Here is a 24,093-nt window from a genome sequence, read left to right as displayed (position 1 = left end):
TTCAGCCATAGTACCTTTAATATTACCTTTTATAAGTTGTGTCTGATATAAATTTAGTAAATGTGGGGAAAGGATATTTTGAAATGTTTTATAAAATTCTACTGTATAACCATCACCACCTGGAGCGGATCCAACTCTAAGAGATCTCAATGCTGTTTCTAATTCTTTTAATGATATAGGTTCATCTAAACTCCGTTTTATATGATCAGGAACCTTAGGTCCATTAATTAAATCTAAAAAATTTTTTCCATCTTTTTGTTTCTCCAAATAAGGCTCGGAAGAATACAGGTCCTTATAAAATTTTAAAAATTGTTTTAATATTATATTTGTTTGATTTGTTATTATACCATTATCATCTTTAATTCCATTAATATTAGTTCTTCTTTTTTTTGCTTTAATATAATTTGCCAATAATCTCCCCGCCTTATTAGAATTTCCATAATACATTGTTTGCTTGGAAAACAAATCTCTTCTTATCATTTTTGAAGTTAATTCATTATATTTACCTTTTGCTTTCAAAAGAGCTTGCAAAACTTCATATTCCCATTTACTTATCAATTTAGCTTCTAATATTTTTATTTCTTTTTCTAATTCTAAATATTGTATTTTAATCTGTTTCCTAATAAAAGCTGAATATGATATAATATTACCCCTCATAGTTGCTTTAAATGCATCCCATACATTCTCTATAGATGTATCCTCCACTAAATTTATTTGAAAGAAATCGTTAATTTGTGTTTTAAAATTTTCCAAAAATTTGTCATCCACAAGCAATGCATTATCAAATCTCCAAAGAGATCTACCATTCTCTAATTGATCTAATTGTAATTCTATCCATACTCCCGCATGATCCGAAATAATAATAGGATCTATGGAAGCTTTAATCACCTGTTGCACTTTATTTGTTGAAACAAAAATATAATCTATTCTTGAAAATGATTTATGAACCTGTGAACAAAATGAAAATTCCTGATCATTAAAATGAAGAATACGCCATATATCTTTCAAATCACATGATTGAACCAAATTATCTAAACCTAAAGATTTTATACTTTTACCTGGTTTTTTATCCAATAATGGATCCATTACAGCATTAAAATCTCCAGCCACCACTAAATTAGAAGCAGCCAGTGGTAACAACATATTCTGTAATTTTTTTAAAAATTCTGATTGATTCGAATTAGGGGCATATATATTGAACATACCTATATCAATATGTATCCATCTTCCATGTGGATCTGAATTTTTTACCTTAATATTGGCCATACATTTTTTATTTATAAGAATTGCTACCCCTGCTTTTTTACCCTCTGCTGGAGCAAAAAAACATTCTTTTACCCACCCACCCGATAGTTTCTGTGATTCCTTTTTACTAAGATGGGTCTCCTGCAGACAGTAAATATCCGCATTTTGCTTTTTTAAAAATGTTAATACTTTTTTCCTTTTGATTACGTGATTCAGGCCATTGACATTAATAGAATATATCTTAAAAGACATTATACATTTTAATACTTCTCATTATAATCTTTTTCTCCTCTTCTTTCATATTTAGAATCCAAAAAATGTTTTTCACGACACACATATTTACCCCTAAAGTATCTAATCCCTTGTTTATTTTTTCCTTAATCATTCTAGTAAATACTCTCCTTTTCCCTCCCTTTCCCACCCAATACAATGGCTGCTTAAGGATACACATTGGAACTGTAACCCAAACATTCTCCTCCCCTCTAGGCATTCAATATTCAATCAAATTCCCCTTCTATCTATTTATATTAACCTTTAATATTTTTAGTCATATTTTCATAACATTTCATTAATGTATCTTTATCCATTTAACAGTTTTTAATTTATATTTCTTTGGTATTATTATTTACATCATAAAATTTCATCTTAAACAATATTTAGTATGTTATTAATGTTTTTCCTATATCTTGCTCTTTCTTTCTTATAAATTTTTATTGTCTTTTCTTTATATCATTTTTTCCTTCTTCAGATATTTCAATATTTCATATTTTTATAATTATTTCATAAAGTCATCAAAACCCATCTTAAAATTTTATGTTAAAATATCATAGGTTCTGGTTTAGAAAGAAAAGCTTTTAGTTTTTCTGGATCCTCGAAATACAAGGATTTATCTCCAGATGATACTCTCATTTTCGCCGAATAATATAGACCATATTTAAAACCTTTTTCTTTTAGTTGAGGTCTCATGTCTAATAGTCTCTTTCTTTTATTTGCTGTGTTTTTGGCAAAGTCCGGTAAAAACCATATTCTAGATCCTTTATAATTTAGATTTTTGTCTTTCTTTGCAGCATTTAATATTTCTAATGCTTGTTGGTATCTAAGCATTTTGAAAATTATTGGTCTTGGCCTGCCTTTATTTTCTGTATTTTTAACTGGGATCCTATGCGCCCTTTCTATTTCAAGTGGTTGTTTCAAGTCCAGTTGTAATATTTTTGGAATTAAATTTTCTAGAAAAAGTATAGCATTTTTTCCTTCTAAATTTTCTTGTATTCCAAAAAGTTTAATGTTTTTCCTTCTTCCTCTATTCTCATAGTCTTCCAGTTGATCTTTCAATTTATTCAATTCCAAACTATCATTTTTGCATCTGTTTGCTTCACCTTCCATGACCTCCATTCTAGATTCCAATTCAGTTGTTCTTTTGTTATTACTTTCCATTTGTCTATGAATGTTTAATATTTCTTCCTTCATTTCAGACATATTGGTTACAGTTTCCTTAAGCATTTGTTTAATTTGTCTTAGTTCTTCCATAACTTCTGCTTTACTCAATATGTCAGGTTCTTCAGCAGGAAGTGGGATCTTGCTTGGTGTTATTTGATCCTGTTTTTGCCTTTTTGCTGACGTGCCTGCTTCATTTTTGTTTTGTCTGGTACTTGCCATGTTGTTGTTTCAATCACAATTCTCAGTATTCAATAAGATTTTTTTTTTCCAACAACAGTGTATATTAATTTGTCTTTGATGCTTTGCTTTGTGGAATTTTTGAATCCTTTCCTTCAGGTTACCAGTTTAATTTCGTTGGAGAGAAGTTTCAATTGATATTATTTTCACCAATTTTTTCACACTATATAATAGGAGAAATCAGCTCCTTACCCTCAGGATTTCTCATCAAAATCTGCAGAGGAGGGCTTTTTTCAGTCTTTCCTACTTTTAGATTGATAGGCACTATTCTTCTCACCAGAATCAGTTTTTAAATTGAGGAGATTTTATCCTCTCCTTTTTTCTTTGACAGGCAGCAGTCCTTTATCAAAGTCAGTAAGAACTTTTTGTTGACTAATATATTTTTAATAAACTGTCTTCATTCTTTTCAGTGTCTTGTTTTCATATTTCAAATAAAAAAAAGAAAATTGGCTTCAGGCAATTAGTTGATCTCCCAGGGCTCAGACTGGCTGTAAAGGGCTACCTCAAACCGTCACAGCTCAGGAATTTAACTGACAATAAATAGGCTTCACATTATAATCGTTCTTTCTTTTACTTTTTTTTTGTCAGTTTAAATTTTTAACAGCCCTTCTCAATATCGTGCTGATTCAACTTTCTCTATTCAATTGTTTGTCTTCACAAAAAGAAATCAGCAAAGGATAAAACTAGTCTCCTCCGTTCTCCACCCCTAGGGCTCCAAATCAGCGCCGGCAGGAGAAATCAAACCGCCACTTAAATCAACTGATAGCAGCCTCACAACAAGATCGGCTTTCTTTTTTTTTTTTTTTTTTGTTAGTCAGTTTTCAGCACGAAGGAATAAGAACTCTTATTTAGGCATGGCAAGCATAATATTAGGCTGGTGTTATTCACCTTAAGTTTTTTTATTCCTCGTCGCTCCAGCAAACCTCCTCCTCAATCTCCTGCTGTTTCAGTAAAAAGAAAATTCGCCGATTCTTTGCCCTCAGGGTCTCTGTTCAGCGCGGTCTGCTTCAAACCGCCACAGCTCTATCCCTCTCCAATTTCTCTCGCTGTCAGTCTCTCCTTCTTTATGCCCAACCTTTAAACTTTTCTTCGTTGGCCAATTCAAATCTCTATCAGTCTTCACTCACTGTACCGCCGTTTCAGCACAGATAAAAGCCGGTAAAAGATTCAGTTACCTCAGCTTTTCTCGATGTCGGCGACTTGATGTCGGCACTCCGACCCTTCAGCTGTTATTCTCACAGACTTCAAGTACAGGTTTAAGAGGGTAACATCAACATTATTAATAATTATTTTTGATGAAATCTTCAAGAAGGGTATAATATTTTTTATCTTCCGTTGCCTAGATGAAGAGGAGCTTCGCGATTACACGTCCATTCGTGTTCGCGTTAAGCCACGCCCCTCCAAAAGGTTGGTGTATTGGAGGGTGAAGATGTAATGCTCCTTCAAAAAATCTGGATACATCTAGGTGAGAGGCCAATATTCTTCTATTAGACCGAGATCTGAAGCATGAGACCCCCACTATCTGTACTTTGAGGGAGTCACCCACTAGTCCTTTCTCAAGCACTTCTTGAAGGAAAGTTATAACCAGCGACACCGGTGCTGTGATCGAGCCTCACTCTTCTGGGCACACCAGCCCTGGAAGAACCTTCAGGCCTTTGCATAGGCAGCCAAGGTTGACTGCTTCTTGGACTTCAGGAGGGTAGTACTTAGCTTGCAGTTCCGGATCCCTCTGGACACCATGTTTTAAAGTCCAATGACCGCTGAAGCTTGCTCCATTGGTTTGTATGGTCACCAATGCAAGTGAAAGGTGGGGAGGTTAAACTGCAGCAAGCATCAAAGCCGCTGGATGTACAAACCAATGGAGCAAGCTTCAGCAGTCAGTGGACTTTAAGACACGGCATCTGGAGGGATCTGGGACTGCAAGCTAAGTGCCTATTTGTTTTTGATCTGTGCTATGAATTTGGAAGCTGATACCCGCCTGCATTGTTTTTATGGATAGAACTATATATATATATATATATATATATATATATATATATATATATATATATATATATATATATATATATATATATATATATATATATATAGTTCTATCCATATATATGCTGTTTAAGGTCAATTGCTCTTTGGCAAAGTGCTGAACAATCTTATGGCTATTGTGAAGAATCCAACAGCAGACCAAGGATCCCTAGGGGGTCAGGTCGAACTAATTTTCATGGCCCTTATCGATTTCACCAGTACTTGAGAGGATCTTTGGTCCAGAGATCTTTTCAAGGTTCGAGACAGACATTTGGGGGTGCTAAGCATCAGGTGACCATATATATATATATGCTGGTGCAGGGAGCTGCAAAAGGGCTGATACTGCAGTCAGAAAACTTCTATCTCAGACAAGACAGGATAGCTTGCTTCTTCAGACTGACCTCAGTCCAACTGGCTGGACCGAGACCTCAATCCCCACCGGAATTCGTATGCAAAGCTGGAGGAAGGAAACACAGTCGGAACCTGATCCAGGTGAAAAACCTCCATGGGGCCACTCAGCCTGTACTTAAACTCTCTGCAGACAAAACCTGGAGCGAGCCGTGCTCCCAAGGGAAAAGTCCCAGAGCTCCCAGATGCCCTGCCAACCAGGCTGCCCGTTGGCTACAGACTATTACCCTCAGTCTGTGTTCTCTGCAGCACCGAAAAGCCTCACGACTGGATTAAAAAAAAACAAAATTAAATTTAAAATAAACACGAGCAGAACAGACTGGCTTCTTACCATCTCATATAGAGAGAGAGAGTAAAACCGAGGTATTACAGGATAGCCCAGATAGATGGGAGGCGGAGCAGAAAAATGTAAATAAGGCTTTCTACACAGGACCTCGCAACCAGAGATAAACAACTCAAGTGTTCCAGAAAGATGTGCCTATTGCACTTCAAGTGCTATTTTAGCTCAAATTTAACTTAATAATGATTAGACTCTAACAGAATTAAGTTATTAGTGTGGCAGTTCTTCATAATGGGCTGGATTACTGTATTGAGCAATCCTTAAAAACACTAGGAGTCACCTTAGACAAGCATCTCACTCTGGAGAAACACTCTGACCTAGTATTTAAGAAGTGTATCTCGGTGCTTTGGAAACTCCGCACCATTAAAAAATATTTTGATGACGCCTCCTTTCGCCTGTTGGTACACTCTGCTATTCTGAGTGTTCTGGACTACTGCAACATCATATACTTAGGCACCTTCAAGAAAATCACCAGGAAGTTGAGGTTGATCCAAAACACTGCCGTCCGTCTCATCTTTGGCCTGAAGAAATGGGAACACATAACCCCTTTCTACCACAAGCTGCACTGGCTGCCGTTCGAATCCAGAGTCCTTTTTAAGATCTCATGCTTCTGCTACAAAACAATATTTGGTCTGTCACCGGATTATCTTTACCCACACTTTGACCTGAATTACAACAATAAGAGCTCCCGCAGAATAAATCTGTTCGCTTTTCTCTCACTGAAATCGTGTCATCTACAAAGATTCTTCGAAAGAACCTTCTCTTTTCAAGCGGCCAAACTAAACTCATGGCTCGCCCAAATTGTGCTTGATTCCTCTTCTTATCTCAATTTTAGAAAACAGATTAAAACTCAACTTTTCAACAGACCAAATCCTTAACGCTCTCCATCACTATCCCTCCTCATTCTTTTAAGATTATTGCTCCCTCCTATTGGTGTGTATGTACCTTTTTTTCCCTTCATTTAAATTGTAGACGTATAACTTGTTTGACTCTATGATTGCTTCAATTCCAACTACACTGTTTGTACTGCATTTAACTGTTGTGAACCGCCTAGAACTCCCTGGGTATGGCGGTATACAAAAATAAAATTATTATTATTATTATAATCACATCAGGTTGGTATTAGAGATCAGGAGAAAGGCTAAGTGGGTCCTGTTTAACTTAACAAATAAGATAATACTAAGGCTGAACCAGTCCTTACTGAAATCTGTGTACAGAAACAATGAGAAAATGATGAAATAATAATATTGTCATAGTGTCACATTATAGAAGCAGAAACTTACATCAAGACAGTGTTATGACACCCATATCTGACAAGCGATGATTTTAAAACTGGAAAAATACCTGATAATCTGGTTTTGTCTTGGCTTTGTGCACACAACTGGAATATAGTAAGCAACAAGTCTTCAGCCGAGGACATCAATAAGCACCCCTTAACGGAACTGAAAAAGTTGGCAGCCACATCACAAATGAAGGATACAGACTGCTCAATACTGCCAGCTTCTGAAAGATCTTTTGCCTTTGATAGAGCTGTGTGAAGTCTATTGATTATTTTTTCCACATAAACCTCACCAATCAGTGACTCTAAGAATCAAAATACAAGATAAAAGTTAAAATACAATATCAAAGTTTAGGTTCTTACCTTGATAATCTTGTTTCTGCTAATATGCACAGGAGTCCATACTTTAGATGTTGATTCTTACTAATTGTGAATCTGCAGAAGGGTGTCACTTTAAGATCTTGAACTCCTCTCCTTCTGCAATGGAGAACAGCTTTCTCAACTCCACTGAAACAGAAGCAGAGAGGAGGGGCTCAGGGGAGCATCCCCCACAACAAACATTCTGTTCTGCTCTGAAACATATGCAATTGAACAAAGATCAACAAACAGGTAACAATGAACAAATAATCACTAACAAGAGTAGCTAGGAACCAACCTACTATGTGCCACTAGTAGGGACCAAACCCTTCCCCCAAACCCTTCCTGTAGTGATATCTCAGCTGAATCTTAGATACAGTAGGTCCCAAGAAAGACACTGGCAACATTCAAGGCAGAAATCAGGCGTTATCAAAAGTCTGTGCAGGGTGGGCTGTATGGATTCCTATGCATATTAACAGAAACATGATTATTGAGGTCAGATTCTAATCTTTTGTTCTGTTACATATACAGAGGAATCCATACTTTAGCTGACATACCAAAGCAGTGCTAGACATCTAGGGAGGGAAAGATGAGCCTGCTCTCAGAACAGAGGACCCAAAGCGGCATCCTCTCTAGCTGCCACATCCACTCTATAGAATTTTGTAAGTGTGAAGAGTAGCCCAAATAGCTGCTCTACAGATTTCATCAGGCAAGATAGCTCGGGACTCCGCCCAGGGAGCCACTACACTTCTTGTTGAATGCATTGCGATAGAGATAGGAGGCTGTTTCCTGTAGGCAATGTAGGAAGAAGAAATTGCCATGCGAATCCATCTGACAATCAAGTATTTGGAGGCCAGCTTGGCTCGTTTCAAGTGGCTGGTCAGTACAAAAAGATGACTAGAAAGTCTGGAATCATTAGACTTCTTCAGCTAGATAAGCAGGACTCTGCACACCTCTAGCTTCTGCAAGAGTCTGTCCTATTTCACCAAACCAGTAGGATGAAAGGTGGATAAACGAAGCTTCTGATTGACATGGAAGGCAGAAACTACCTTCAGAAGAAAGGAACTGTGCACAGAGAAACATCTGACTGCATAAAACAGAGAAAAGGTTCCCTACAAAATAGAGCCTGTAATTATGAGATCCTTCTAGCTGAGACTATGGCAACCAAAAACACTATCTTAACCATAAGGGAAGCTTCAGTCAGAGGCTCATATGAAACACAGTACAGGCACTTCAAGACCACATTCTAATCTAATCTTCCATTTGTGTGTCGCACAAACCTGTGCAGGCTCTAGGCAACCTATAGTGAAAGGAGGGGAAAGGCAGTGGAGGACTGAAGGAAAGGCTTGAGAGAAGAGGGGGATAGGAGGAGCATATGGTTTGGAGGTCCCAAATTGGGAATGGTTTATGTAATGGGGGTCTCAATCTGAGACACGACCTCAAAAATCAAGTGGTATCTGGGCGAGATGCCAGAGAATGCAAGCCTTTCCAAGCCTGAAAGCATGAGATACCGGCTACTTGCACTTTAAGAGACGACCACCAAACCCTTTTCAAGACCAGCCTGCAGGAATGCAAAGATCACCAAAATGGGAGCCCACTCAGGCTCCATCTGCTCCTTGGTGCACCACAACTGGAAGATCTTCAAGGTCTTAGCAGAGGAGCGCTTCTGGTGCCTTCTTGTCTGTTCAAATAAGTGGTGGCATTGTCTGAAAATACCCTGACTGTCTTCCCTGACAGGAAGGGCTGCAACTCCAGCAAAGCCAACCAAATGGTTCTCAGTTCCAGACAATTTATGGATCACTTGCTTTCCAAAGGGGACCACCTGCCCTGGAGGGGACAACCGCAGCAGAGAGCGCCCCAGTCACTCAGGCTGACCTTGGTCGTGTCACCCACGTGTCAATTCTGAGAGGCATACCCCTTGACAAGGCCTCTCCCTGGAGCCAACGCAAGCTGCACTTTGCTTCTGCAGTCCAAGGGAGCTGTGTCTGCAGGGAGTGGCACTGTGGAGACCACCTGTACAGAAGAAAGTGCTAGAGTGGGCACATATGAGCTCTCATCCAAGGAACAACCTCCAGGGAGGCCTCCATCAAGCCTAGCAACTGCAGGTAATGCCAGGACATGGGGCTCAGAAGAGCCAAGATCTCCACGATCTGTTTTTTGAGCTTCTGTTTGCATTCCTCGGGAAGACAAACACAGCCCTCTGCCTTATCAAACCGCACTCCCAGATATGCCAAGCACTGAATCGAATGAAGGTGACTCTTTCAGAAGTTGACTATCCAACCAAGGTTATACAGGAGGTTCACCAATTGCTGAATCATGTGCTTGCCAGAGGAAGCCCTGATCAGTCAATCATCTAAGTAAGCATGTAACTAGACACCCATCCTGTGTAGGTGGGCCACTACAACCACCGTCACCTTGGTAAAGGTGTGGGGAGCCATGTCCAAACCGAAAGGGAGTCACCACCTGGAAGTGTTGCTGAAGAACATGAAATCTCAGATATTTCCTGTGATCCAGAAAGATGGAGACAAGCAGATATATCTCTGTCAAATCCAGAGACAAGGAATTCTTCTGGAGCCACCCCTGCTGTGACAGAGTGGACCGTCTCTATGCAAAAGCAGGGGACCTTTAGGACCTTGTTTACTGACTTCAGATCCAGAATAGGCCTCCAATCTTCACTGTCTCTCTTGGTGAACTGGTTCTATAGCATGAATGTCTAAAAGTCATTGCACTGTTGTTCAGACTCTGACCATATTGTCCGGCCAGCCAGCTGGGAGTCGAGGAACAGATCTGGAGGGGGCTGAGAAAACTCGATCTTATGCCCCTCCTGAATAATGTCCAGAACCCAACAGTTGGATGAAATCTCTTCTTATTCCCTCCAGAAAGCTGACAGCTGCCTGCTGATGAGCGGTAGCCGACATCCTGGCATCATTGTTGATTTTGGGGGGCTGAGCTACCACATAAGCACATGGGTTGCTGGTGCCTGTAACTGCCAAGTCTCTGCTTGAATCCCTGAAAGGGCTTCTGAGAGGAGTAACCATAGGAAAATTGGTGGGATCTCCTAGAGGCACAAAAATTGCCTCTGCCGCCACTGGCAGAATGACAGCTCCTGCTGTCCAGGAGGGATCTGGGACAGCGATCTGCTACACTGGCCATAAGGTCATCCAGTCCCTTGTCAAATAGCATCTGCTCAATGAAGGGCAAATTGCTGAGAGTGGCCTTGGAAGCTGAGTCACTCGCCCATTGTCTGATCCAGAGCATCCGGTAGGCAGAAATGAAGTAAGCTGAAACTTTACTCAGGACTCTGATAATGTCATAAAGAGCATCGACCATAAAATCCACTCCTTTCTTAAACATGTAGGAATCCCCAAAGCTCCGAGGAACTAGTCCGCAATCTGGTATGACAGGCCCATGCCACAAAGAAGGCAGCTGCTATAGCTTTGATACCCAAAGTCAGCACTTCAAACTGTCTTTTAAGGACCACATTCACCTTAAGGTCCTGTGCGTCTTTCAGCAATACTCCACCCTCACTAGGAAGGGAAGTGCGCTTGGTCACTTGCGCTACTGGGGGGGCCACTTTCACCTGTAAAAATAGCTGCTAGAAGTCCAGAGCCATAGGATAGAGTTTAGGCATGTCTCTGGCCATTTTTAGAGAGCCTTCAGGTGACTCCCACTGTTCAGTGACTAAGGAGGTATGTCCAGATGAGCAAGAAAAATGTTTGTCTGGCATTAGTGCCGCACTGAGAGGTGGAGGGCTGATGGGCAGCTTCAACGTAGAAAGAGTGTCACTGAGGGATAATCACAGTGATCCACTGTCACTCTTGCCCTCTGGCTACCGGACACAGTCAGGGACCGATGTAGAAGAGCTATGTGAAAAAGGCATGGAAAGACCCTTCCAGTCATCCCAATCCTGCTCTGAAGGGTCATCGACGATAGGAGCCGGTATGGTATGAGGCGGAGATGCCTGCTTGGGAGAAGGATCCTTGAGGCAGAGCCAGCGCACACATAGGCAGCGCAGCGTTTTCTGGTTCTGTTAAGTAGGCTTTCCATAAAAGGCTGACAAAATTGGAAAAGCCTTGCATTGGAGGACCAAATGTTCCTTGTACAACCCTGGACTGGGGAATAGGAGATTCATCCACTACCACGCACTTGTGTTTCGCTCCATCACTGCTCAGATCTTCTGAGCAGCATCTCTTCCCTAGACTATACCTTCAGGGATTTCAGGGGATCCAAGGCCTTGAAGGGCTAAATAGGGGTTGAGTCCGAAGCTCCCACCCCTTCTTTTCGTGCTCCATCGAATGTAGAACATGGCCACTCAACTGGTAAATCTGCACAAAAAATGCAGGATCTGGGGCAAGAATAGCCTGGGGCATCCATGAGAGGTGACCACTAGGCAAATCGAGTGGTTTTGAGGCAGAAAAAATGAAGTTAAAAAAGATCACTAATAATCCAAGATGGATGCCATCAGAAAGCTCATGCCCAAAACAGGTCATTGGAGCTAAACCAAGAATAAAAAATAGTGATTTAAGGGTTTTGGAGGTGTAGGAACCAAATTCTAACCTCAGAAACCCTTAAAAATGAAATTTCCAGGACACCTCCCCCCCATCTTAGGGAATAATGGGAGTACTCGCTGTGACATGTGGAGCTTGTCAGCTTGTAGCAGTCTGCCTGCAAGAAAAGGATTTCAGCCTCAGAAATTGTCAGAACTGGACCATTGATGGAAATCTTCTGGCAGCCAGTCGGAAGGACCTCTGCCACTGACTCCCACTCCCGAAATTCCTCACACAGCGATGGGGGGCAGAAACTTCAGTCTGCTTCCTGAAACCCAGAGGGTTGTTACACAGGGAGGGGCTCCTCAGCCTGTGCTCAAGCCCCTGATTATATTAGTGGTCAAGCAGCTCCTATGGAAATGGACCCAGAGCTCCTGAATAGAGAATGACACGGTGGCGGTTTACCCGCAGCTACTGCGTTTAGCCGCGGGTAACCCGCCAAAAATGGGGAATGAAAATTAGCAGCCTCTGCGGGGACGGGGACAAGGCCATCACCGCCCCGTGGAGCGGTGAATGGTCTTGTCACCACAGTGAGGCATAAAGGATCGTGCGGTCCCCGCAGCCCCCACCCGCACGCCGGCTCGATCGTTTAACCAGCTTCCTCTCTCCACCTCACCTTAGTTTGCCGGCTTTCTTTTTCGGCGACCGGAACGCTTTCAAAAGAGCCGCGCATGTGCGGCTGCTCAGTATTCAATCTTCTGCTCTGACCCAACCGGAAACAGGAAGTTGCAGCAGAGCAGAAGATTGAACTTTGAGCAGCCGCGCATGCGCGGCTCTTTGAAAGCATGCCAGTCGCCGAAAAAGAAAACCGGCAAACTAAGGAGAGCAGTAGCATACCAAGGGGGGGGCGGGAGGGGCGAAAAAGGTAATGGCACCAGGCCTTGGAGCACCCGAGGCAGACCGCTTCTCCCCCCTCCCAGCCGAACCCCCGCTGACCCTCCTATCTCTCCCCCCCCAAGTGAACCTTTCCGACCCTCCCAGCGAAAGTAGCAAACCTCCCTCCAGTAGCGTCGGCTTTCTCCTCCCTCTGCCGCATCACTGATGATGTCATCAGTGACGTGGCAGAGGGAGGAGAAAACCACGAAGGAGGTTTGCTGCTCTCACTGGGAGGGTCGGAAAGGTTCACGGGGGGGGGGGGGGGAGATAGGAGGGTCAGCGGGGGTTCAGCTGGGAGGGGGGAGAAGCGGTCTGCCTCGGTGCTCCATTACCTTCTTCGGGTAATTCGCTGCTGTTGCCGGCTTCAGGCCTTGTTCTCTGCCGGGTCCTGCCTACTTCCTGTTTTCATGAAGACAGGACCCGACAGAGAGGAAGGCCTGAAGTGGGCAACAGCAGTAAATTGTGAATGCTGCTGCTGCCCGATGAAGTTCAGGACATCAGGACATCGGAGAAGGAGCAGGGAGAAATCGGCTGCTGGCTTGGGGGTGAGGGTAGGGAAAGAATCGTGGAAGTGGAGAAATTGGCACGATGGCTTTGTGGGGGCATTATCTAGACTTTAATTTCTATGAATGAATAGAATGAAAATTATATAAAATTACTTGCTTGCGGGGACCGCGTGTTCTGGCTCACACAAGGAAGGAGGGGGTGAAAGGGAAAAAGTTTCTCTTCCTTGGAAATAGATTCTGAAGTGACCTCATCAAAGAAGACCAGCACCAAATGTACAAGAAATCCCTTAAACAATGTCAAAAGAGCCCAAAATAGAAAACTGCTACTGCCTTGAGACTCCATTATTGAAGGAATCAACTTAAAATCACAGAAGAGACAGGAAAAGGTTAAATGCCTCATGGAATCCTCAGGTACAAAACACAAACCAAATTGTGAATGAAATCAGAGCAGACAGTAAGAATTATAAAATTGATGTCATTATCCATCTGGAAAAAAAGGCGTACTAGAAATAATGCCTCAGCAATACAATTTTCAGAAGTTCTATTTGCTCATGGTAAGGGAGAAGAGAGACTGCTAGTGATGGTGGGGGGACTGATAGAAGATATGAAAGAAGGGTGGTAGAAAGGAACAGATGGTAAAGGAGGGAGGGAAGGGTGGTGGTGGAAAGGAATAGAACAGACATTGAAAGAGGGTAAAGAGGAACAGACCCTGAAAGGAAATGTGGGGAGAAGAGTGGGGAGAAGACGCTGGAAGGGAAGAAGACAGATGCCAGACTATGGGGGAGCGGAGGGAAGAAGATGGGTGCTAGACGGTGATGGTGACGGGGCGGTGAATGGGATGGCAGTGGCGGTGACGGGGGCGGTGAAAGGGATGGCGGTGACGGTGACGGGGCGGTGAAGGGAACGGCGGTGACGGGGCGGTGCAGAGGATGGTGGGCCGGGGACGGTGCAGTGACGGGGACAGATTTTTTCCCCGTGTCATTCTCTACTCCTGAAGGAACACAAAGCAGGCTGACTCCACAGGCACTCGTTGAGATTGGCCTGGGAGCAGCAGTCCACCCACATGGGACTGCGTCCTTTCCCTGAGCACCGAAGCCACAAAGGAAGTTGAAAACCCAACGGAAATATACCTGAAAATAACAAAAAGCCAAGCAGAGCAGTAGTATAATGGGTACGCCTCATGTCAAAATGATTGACAGCTATCAAGATAAGGATCGGCCAATCAGTGTTCACTTCCGAGTTAGGCCCTGCCCACTCAACACCCACTCTCCACCCAAACCCCACCCTTGCCCCGCCCACTCCACACCCACTTTTCCCATAGCCCCGCCCATACCACATCCCCTCCCACCCATGCCCTGCCCCCTCCCATAGAAATGAATGGTGGTAGCCCCGCCCCATAGGAATGAATGGCGGTAGCCCCGCCCATACCCCGTCACCGGAAATGCACTTTCTGATGATGTCACCGGAAATGGGGGCATGTTTGACCCCAGAAATACGCTTTCTGATGACATCACCAGAAATGGGAGTACCTGCCCTACCGGACGTGTACATTCTGATGACGTAGGCGGAAATGTGCTTTTCTGATGAGATGGAAATGCATTTTCTGATGATGTTACCGGAAACAGACTTAGTCAAAACCCCCAGAAATGATGTGGCCAGAAAAAGAAGTGTATTTATTTTAACAGGTTTTAAGATCTCATGATCACAGAAACCTGCAGACAAGGTGTACATGCCGATGATAAATCTATCCTGTTTGTGTTTATTCTGCTTGTTTCAAAGAGAACCAGCGGTAATTGAACGTAAACTAAAATTAAGACCTGAAGATACTTGTGATTATGGTTGGTGAACTAGCATACAACTTTCCAAAACACCAACAAGATAGATTTATCATCGGCATGTACACCTTGTCCGCAGGTTTCTGTGATCGCAAAGAGCCGCTACTTCCCTACAAAAAAAACCAAAAACCATACAGAAATAAATTTTCCTTTTTAAAACACATGAACACATTCAGCTTCATAAATCCTCAACACCGATCCCTGGCAATGAAAAGTGTGTGTCTCTCTCTCTCTTAACGTGGAAGATCCAGGCTTTTCCAACATGTCTGTCGCTTCGGCGTCTGCTGCGGCTTCATAAAGCTCTATATCCGAAGTATTATCCTCTGGTAGTTCATAACCTGCATCTTCATTTTCTGTGTCTGGAAACTCTTGTATTTCAGAACCTTTTAATTCGTGCGTATGCTCCCTGGTATCTGCCGCCGCGTCAATTGCTTTTTCAGCTAGTGGGTAACCCTCTTTCTCTGCATTGCAGTCTTTAAGAAAGTTACGAGACCTTTTGGTAGGTCTTTTTTCAGTTACCTGTGTGTTAAAGGGGCCCTTGTTTTCTTGTCTGATTCGTACAGTTTTTTTGTCATCGGGTAACCCTCTTTTTCTACATCACGATCTTTAAGAAAGTAACTCAATCTATGTGCCTTTGTGGTAGTCATTTTGTTTGATGGTTTGAGAACTTTTATTTCTGATGGTAACAACTGTTTGTTAAAGAGCTAAGGCATACCTCACTATGACAACACCAGGGGGCCGGATCGTGTTCAGTTTTTTGTTTTTTTTTCATGTTTAAACATCCCTGGCTTTATCAGGCCACCTCTTCCATTTCACAAGACAAATTTTGTTCTTACCCCCTCCTTTTGCCTTTAGAACCTTTTTGATACAATATATTCTGTCCTGTAGCGGCTTAACTTTTAGTAATTCTTCAGGATAAAAAGAACCTTGTATAGCTTCGCTATCGTAATCCTGTATCTTGTATGTTGTTCTCTGACCCTTGTTTAAAACATCTTTTATTATAAATATCTCATCCATCCATGTTTGCTCGTAACCTTTCTCAAATTTTCCTTTAACTTTTGACAGCCTCACATGGTCTCCTTTCTTTAAGAGATCATTGATGTTACTGCTGTAGACTGTTTTCAAAATCTGCAAAGAGTTTGAGGGTGTCACATCTACAGGCCTCGCCTGTATTGTTCTGTGAAAACTATAATTATAGCTGTGCACTATAGCCTGCAGCATGTCTTGATAAGTAAAGGGGTTGTGAGATGTCAAAATAGTGCCATATTTTGGATTTTAAAGTCCTGTTAAATCTTTCCACTACATCTGCTTTAATATCATTATGAGTCGCAATATGGTGAAAACCTTTTTGTTTTAATAAAAGCTTCAAAGACTTGTTTAAAATTTCTTTACCCTTGTCTGTTTTGAAGTTTTTTAGGTGTACGTCCTAAATTAAATATTGTTTCAAAGGTTATGGTAACTTCATGACCGTTTTGTTTTTTTTGTTTTTAAACTCACGGCCCCCTGCATATTTTGACAGGATATCTATTACCGTTAAGATGTATTTATAACCTTTGATAACGAGCAAAGGCTGACATGTCGACTAAGTCACTTTTGCCAATGGCTGTCAACTTCCGACACCATTGTTTTATTTATTTTAAAATGGATTCTAGCAGGTCTGTGTAAAATTGTATGCGTTTTGACTTTGGACTTTAATATCGCTCTTTTTAGCCTCTTGAAGTAGAGGGTTAATGCTTCCATCGCTGTACCCTGTTCCATTCAGTTCTGTTAACATAGCTCAAATAATTAAAAAAAAAAAAAAAAAAGCCTTAAAACTCTGCCTTTTTAACAGAGGACAATAGGAACAGTTTGTTTGTTTTTTCAGATTGTTAAAGAGACCGGGTATACGTCACTATGACAACACTAGGGGGCTGTGGCATGTTCAGACATGTTTAAACACACCTCCCCCCCCCCTTGGTTTTATCAGGGGCTTATCAGCCGTCACTATGACAACCTGGGTGTTGCCCACAAGCATTAACTACGTACTATAGTACTATAGTACTGTCTGCTAAAAAAAACAGGAAAGAAAAAAAAAAGCAGCCTTTTCTAAGCTGTTTCTGTACTGCTCTTAAAACCTGGGACCTGTTTTTAAAAACAGGAAAGAATTTGTAAAATGTCTTTTTTTTGTGATCTGCCTGTGCGTTGCTCTAACCATGAGATCTTAAAACCTGTTAAAATAAAAATACTTTTTTTTGTGGCAGTCATTTTGTTTGACAGTTTTGAGAACTTTTATTTCTGTTGCTAACAGCTGTGAGAACTTTTTATTTTTCTGTTTTGTAAAGAACCAGGGCATACCTCAGGTTTAAACATACCTCCCCCTCTTGGTTTTATCAGGGACTGCAAGGGGCTTATCAGTTGTCACCATGACAATCTGGGAGTTGCCCATGCAGCCATTAACTCAGAAATCCTGCTGAAAGTATTTGTTAAAAACCAGGAAAGAAAAAAATGCAGCCTTTTCTAAGCTGTTTCTGCAAGCTCTTAAAACCTGGGTTCTCTTTTAAAACAGGAAAAAACCAAAAACAGCTGTAAATGTCTTTTCTTTTGTGATTTGTATGTGCATTGCTCTAACCATGAGATCTTAAAACCTGTTAAAATAAAGACACTTCTTTTTCTGGCCACATCATTTCCGGGAGTTTTGACAAAGTCTGTTTCCGGTAACATCATCAGAAAATTGCATTTCCGTCTCATCAGAAAAGCGCATTTCCAGTGCTTCATTTACCCTATTTCTACTTACGTCATCAAACTGTACACTTCTGATAGGGCAGGCACTCCCATTTCCGGTGATGTCATCAGAAAGTGCATTTTCGGTGACGTGGCATGGAGTGGGGCATGGGCAGGGCTACCGCCATTCATTCCTATGGGGGCGGGGCATGGGCGGGGCTACCAGCATTCATTCTTATAGGAGGGGGCAGGGCATGGGCAGAGAGTGGGCAGGGCATGGGTGGGAGGGGTTATGGTGTGGGTGGGGCCTGAAAGGGGCTAAGGGGAAAAGTGGGTGTGGTGTGGGTGGGGCATGGGCAGGGTTTGGGTATGAGTGGGTAGTGAACGGGGTTTGGGCGGAGAGTTGGCGTGGTGTGGGCGCAGAGTGGGCAGGGCTTAACCCAGAAGTGAACGCTGATTGGTTGATCCTTATCTTGACAGCTGTCAATCATTTTGACATGAGATGTACCCATTATACTACTCAGAGCAGAACACACCTTCTGAGTTTGCTTGCAAAAGGAAAAACTGAAGAGGGAGCTGTTTTCCACTACAGAAGGGAAAGCGTTCAAGTGACAACCTTCTGCAGATTCACGGTTAGCGGGAATCAACAGCTAAAGTATGAACTACAGTGTATATGTAACAGAAACTTAATTATGAAAATTCATTCCTTAGGAAATATTGGGAGATGGATCTTTGTATGCTATACATAACTTCCATGCACCAAGTTTCAAACATTTTGAGAGATACCAAAATAGTGAAAATGTATCTATATCAAAAAACAGTAGGGTCATTCCATGCCAAGTGGTCTAAAGGTCCTTACTCCTTACCACTGTTTCAGATGTTTCCAAATTTGCACATTGAATTCTCAGGGTACTAAGATAATTTTTCTAAGATTCATAACTGCAATAGTAACCGAGCTATATCCACTTGTCTGGGTTGATGTTGGCTGGATGAATAAAGTATTATTTATAACTGCTTGTAAAATTGAAAATAATTGGTTAAGAGTGCTAATTTTTGGTAGTCCAGCATAACATTTTGTGCTAGTTGCACCAATGCTAGTATGAGCATCATGGATACAAAAGCCTACCTGAAAATTTTGCTGTTTGTCAAAAAAATTTGTCAGTTTGTTGCAACAGATTTTGAGCTGTTTATCAGTTGCTATAGCTCCAGAGCAAGAGTCTGTATTTAGTATTAATAATAATTTTATTCTTATATACCGCCAAAGCCATAATAGTTTGAGGTAGTTTATATTACTTCTTATTGTAAACCGCCCCAAACTATTATGGCTTTGGCGGTATATAAGAATAAATTATTATTATTAGATTATCCTTTATAAAGCACTTTGAAGCACCAGTGCACTTTAAAAGTTTTGCACATTTTTCTCTGTTGGTTCTGAGTGTTGAAATGAACTGTGTGGTCTTTTCATGATAGTCCCAACCATGCAATACTAATGAACTGAGAAGGTTTTTAAGAAGTATAGATTCATTAATTTAAATATGAAGGAATTAAGTAAAATGACCATTGAACATTAAATAAAATATTGAACACTTAAAAGAAGATTAGAAAAAGGAGATTTAGTTAGTAGATAATATAAACTTTTTATGAATTAATAATAAAGTAATTAATATTAAATGGTTTTAGTCATGGTAGGGATGAGGGGTTCATGCCAATGATGTAAATAGGAGTAAGAGAAACAAATTTCTTTCTCTTAGAAGAAATCCCAGAATGGGAAAATTACTCCATAATCTGAGGCTTGTCCCCGTTTAATTAATAATTAACAATAAAATTAAAACCACAAACAGAGTCATTTTGACTTTTAGGAATGGTTCCTTTTTTGTATTCAATTTCTAGGCATCACATTTTTGACTTTTCATGAGTATATACAAAATAAGACTTGAATGTAACCTACTATTTTCAACATGTTGTGAAAGCACCAGACTCAGAAGGGTCCACCTCTCTGAACAGAAGGATTTGGAAGCAGTTGCGATTTCCAAGCCACTACGACAAAGCACATCTGCCAGAGTCACCATCTTAGTTCCTAGTGTGTCTCCTTTAAGCCAGAAGGAGACTGAAGAGTACTTTTCTGAATCAGAACATGCCTGAAATTTAAGACAAAATATTCCATTGCCTAAAAGATACAAGGACACAAAACTAATCAAATCTGCTTTCCTGTAATATATGCCCTTTGGTAACAGCAGTACAATTACAAGGCATAGAGAATGACATGAGGACAAAATCTGTTCCCATCTCTGCCCCATTCCCACAGGTTCTGTCTCCATCTCCGCAGGCTCTGTCTCTGACCCCACCCCATCCCCACTCATCTGCACAAGCCTGAAACACATGATGTTATGTTAAAATCTTTTTATTAAAGTATAAAAAGGAACAATATTCTGTTCAACTGTTGTTTGTAAATCACAAATAGAGCCTTCCATTTCATTCTGGTTTTAGTACAACCTTCCCAAGGATTCAATTGCTTGTGTTTTTACATCATCAGGGATGATAATCGGATTATCTTTCAGACATGGGTGTAAAAGAGAACCAACACTATGTAGTGGATGAACAGGAAAATAAATGTCTGTTAAATATTGGAAATGCTCCTTGATGCCATCAACAAGGTATGAATCTATTGCAGTAACTGGGCACGTGAAAGCAGGACACTGCAAGTGGTAGGAATATGATCAGTGGACAAGACTCTTGTTACCATATCAAAGGCAGGCAAGACACAAATGATGTCATTTAACAGTAGCTCATTTAAATCCAAAAACAACTTCTCTAGTTTTTCTTAATCACTGAATTCAGTTGAAAGTTATCTGACATGTTAAGTTTTTACATATTGATACTAGCATTTTATTAATTCTATTCCATCTAGTTGGAACAGCCAGTTTAAGACTAGTCTCTTAGAGAATGACACAGGGTCTCCATCACTATGGGTTCTGTCTCCATCCTCACCCCATCTCGTAGGCTCTGACCCATCCCAGCACCATGGTTATCTACAGGTACCCATACCCATGTCATTCTCCAATTCCTACCATCACTTTTTCCCAATTAAAATCAAAGTGAATATTAGTTTGCTAATGCACAAAGACCCTACCTTTTGAATTATGTGGAGGAAGATAATCCATCGAAGATCCATCTAATGAAAATCACAACCATGTTGTTGAAATAGTTATATTATATAAATCATACAAATAAATACTTCCTAGCTTTAGATACTTCCTCACTTTAAGGACACCAAATTTGAGAAGACAGCAACTGACACGAATGGTTGTATATTTCAGTTCTGTAATCTAGAGTTCAAGTAGACATGCTGATCCTAGATAAAATTAAAATCTTTGTAGTTTTAATACCATTTATTTAAACTGTATAACAAAAATGATACTGTGCCACACTGGATTTCAAGGTCACATAGGATTCCTGTCACATGTGGAAAAACTTTTAAAAATCCATATAATCTAGTTTCAATTTATTAAAAAAATATATAGAAATATCTGATCTAAAGCAAGAAATCTATAGATTGGCCAACACAGTTTTAGCAAAAGCAGAGAACAAGGTTAAAAGAGAGACATACCCTCGTTAAATCATCCAGGATATGACTTCTTTCTGCACTGCTGCTGCAGCACTGAAGGACACTGAACAAAATATCCACAAAGAAAACAGGATCACTTTGGCAGTCTTCTTTCAACCAGACTGTTAATTTTTGATACAGAAACTGAACTGCAGGATTGGGATACACAGTGTTTCCTGGATGTTCAGGTGTTAGCAAAACCTCAAACACTCTGTCATAAGGAAAGGAACTCAGCAGAGCAGCAAGGAACCGCAGGTGCCTTTCTGACTTTTTTTCACTGATGTGCACCATGCTCTGCTCAGCCAGCTTACAGACCAATGCTTCCAAAGGTTCTCTCTGTATGCAAGAGAGGTATAGTAGGGCAGGCTCAGAGGTAGTTTGGCTTTTCATGGCAGAGGGCATATTGTCAATGTTGCCCAATTCAGATGTACTCTTACTCTGAGCTGTAAAGTACACAGGATTCACGCTGATCATGTTGTTTGTGGAGCCCTCTTCACTAGTAAATCTGATCTTTGTAGACTTTCTCTTGCCTGATTTCTCTGAGCCTTCGGGGTCCTGAAGAATTTGCAAAACACAGGACACACCAACCAAAGTTGTTTCAGATGCTCCTAAGGCATCAACATGAACACCACAAATCTGAGAGAGACTGTCCCAGAACTCCGATAGTATTCTCTTGAATGTATGAGCTGTCTCATTTAAATGCACTGCCCTTTTTTCCCAGGAACTTAAGGTGTCAGCAATTTGATAAAATAATGGACTTTTTTGCAGCCGGGGCTCTTTAAGTGTGGAATCAATAAGTGGCATCAACTGAAAAATATAATATTATACTATTTACCAAATAGAAAAACAGGTTGCAATAAAGTACTTTACTAACATCAGGGTGTGGCTAACAACATTTGGATATATTATTAGAAATTTTTTTTAAAATGTGAACATTGATTTTAACTTGAACAATTGTGTGCAGTTGCATCTTTTAATACACATTTATGCACATACCTGATCATTTATAAGCATCTTCTGAACCTTTATCTCTTGCTCTTCTTCACCTAAATTCTGCAACACAGCATATCGTAAGCACTCCATGAAGCCTGAAATTATAGCAGAGCATTCCGAAGAACTGGACACAGCTCGCTCACTTGAAAGGCTGGTAAAATGTAAGATAAAAAAATACTGTGTCAAAATACTATAAGAATTACTAACAGACCTCAGTAGGCACTGTTTCCTTTAAGTTGTGCGGGAGTCCTCCAACTGCATTTCTTTCAGTGAGGGGTTGTGCTTCAATATTGTGCTTCAATTACTATGGACAGGCAGGTTCTCTGGAGTTCTGCAGAGCTTGCCTGTCCCTCACTACTGAAAATGTAATAGTGAAACAGCACCCCCAACTGGCAGGACTGTAGGCGGTGGGCTCCCACACAGCTTAGAGAGATCAGTGCCAATAGGGGCTGAGTGATATATTTTAAATCTACTTCCCACCCTTTAAAACTGATATTCAAGGGGGCCGATATTCAGGCTGAATTAACCCAGAATATTCAATGTCAGGGAATGAACAGTTTAAGTTTCAAGTTTATTAGGATTTTATATACCGCCTATCAAGGTTATCTAAGCGGTTTTACAATCATGTACTCAAGCATTTTCCCTATCTGTCCCGGTGGGCTCACAATCTAGCTAACATACCTGGGGCTATGGAGGACTGAGTGACTTGCCCAGGGTCACAAGGAGCAGCGCGGGGTTTGAACCCACAACCCCAGGGTGCTGAGGCTGTAGATCCAACCACTGCGCCACACAGCTCCTGCTCGGTTAAATTCCTTTGCATATCAGACTCTATATGTTTTAAAATAAACATGCATATTTAGGCAAACTTTTTATGAATCATTCCATGAAGTATTTTGTTTCCACCAACCGCTTTCTTCCTCCTACACACAGAAAGAAATACATTGCTTTTTGTTAAACTACCGAAGAGCTTCCAGGTCCTACCCCTGAATTATAGTGTTAAAAAAGGTGCTGAAGAAGTCAAGTTTTGGTTCCATGATACCCTGGGGAACCTTGCTGATGAACGGCAGGAGATTTGGATATATAATGCCAGCAAGGCCTCGTCCACCTTCTCTCAGCACTGTCCAGAGTTTGGGCAGAACTCCCTTTTTCACATTTACATGACTCCAACAGTCCTGTGGAAACAAACACATTAAACATGAGACCAAATAAAATCATGTCCGCATTTGAATACATTAACATTTTAGTGTTAATGTAAAATTTTATGACTAGAAACTTTTAATATGCATGTATATTAGAAATAAACCCAGTTTTGAAGCCAGGGTATGTAGGGGTACAAAACAATGCAATCTTTACTGTAAATGAGAAGGAAGGAAAGTGAGAGAGGGGAAGGAAATGGCAACCCAGGCTCCCTACATTGACTAAGTCAATCTCTCAGCAGGGCCCTGATGAACCATTACCAGGGACACTAAGAGTCTGATTCTCAAAATACACCCTGACTGTAGGCGGCAGTAAACGCCCTAAAGGGCCAGTTAGAATGCATATTTTAAAAATATTAAAAAATAAAAAAAAATCAATGCAGCAAATGACGCCTACAATATAGGTGTCTGACTGGAGCCTAGGGAAGTGCCTATGCATGCCTATGGATGCCTAAGTCGGCGTAGGCGTGGCTTATGCCGGAAGTGACCTTAGGCATCTGTAGGCGTGCCT

General features: G+C 41.1%; 1 protein-coding gene across 2 annotated transcripts in view; it reads right to left on the bottom strand.

Moving 5' to 3' along the window:
* Positions 1-24,093, bottom strand: part of LTN1 (listerin E3 ubiquitin protein ligase 1) — a 146,281-nt gene that overhangs the window by 83,508 nt on the left and 38,680 nt on the right. For both annotated transcript variants that reach the window (XM_033942385.1, XM_033942384.1), the window contains exons 8-13: positions 23,368-23,558; positions 22,390-22,537; positions 21,397-22,200; positions 20,920-20,961; positions 19,738-19,927; positions 7,034-7,273 (exon numbers count right to left, since the gene is read on the bottom strand). In XM_033942385.1, the coding sequence (XP_033798276.1) occupies positions 7,034-7,273; positions 19,738-19,927; positions 20,920-20,961; positions 21,397-22,200; positions 22,390-22,537; positions 23,368-23,558 (1,615 nt within the window). The remainder of the gene's footprint in view (positions 1-7,033; positions 7,274-19,737; positions 19,928-20,919; positions 20,962-21,396; positions 22,201-22,389; positions 22,538-23,367; positions 23,559-24,093) is intronic.

The sequence above is a fragment of the Geotrypetes seraphini genome, chromosome 4 (genome assembly GCF_902459505.1).
Source record: "Geotrypetes seraphini chromosome 4, aGeoSer1.1, whole genome shotgun sequence".
NCBI lineage: Eukaryota > Metazoa > Chordata > Amphibia > Gymnophiona > Dermophiidae > Geotrypetes > Geotrypetes seraphini.
This window is presented reverse-complemented; position numbering and strand designations above follow the sequence as displayed.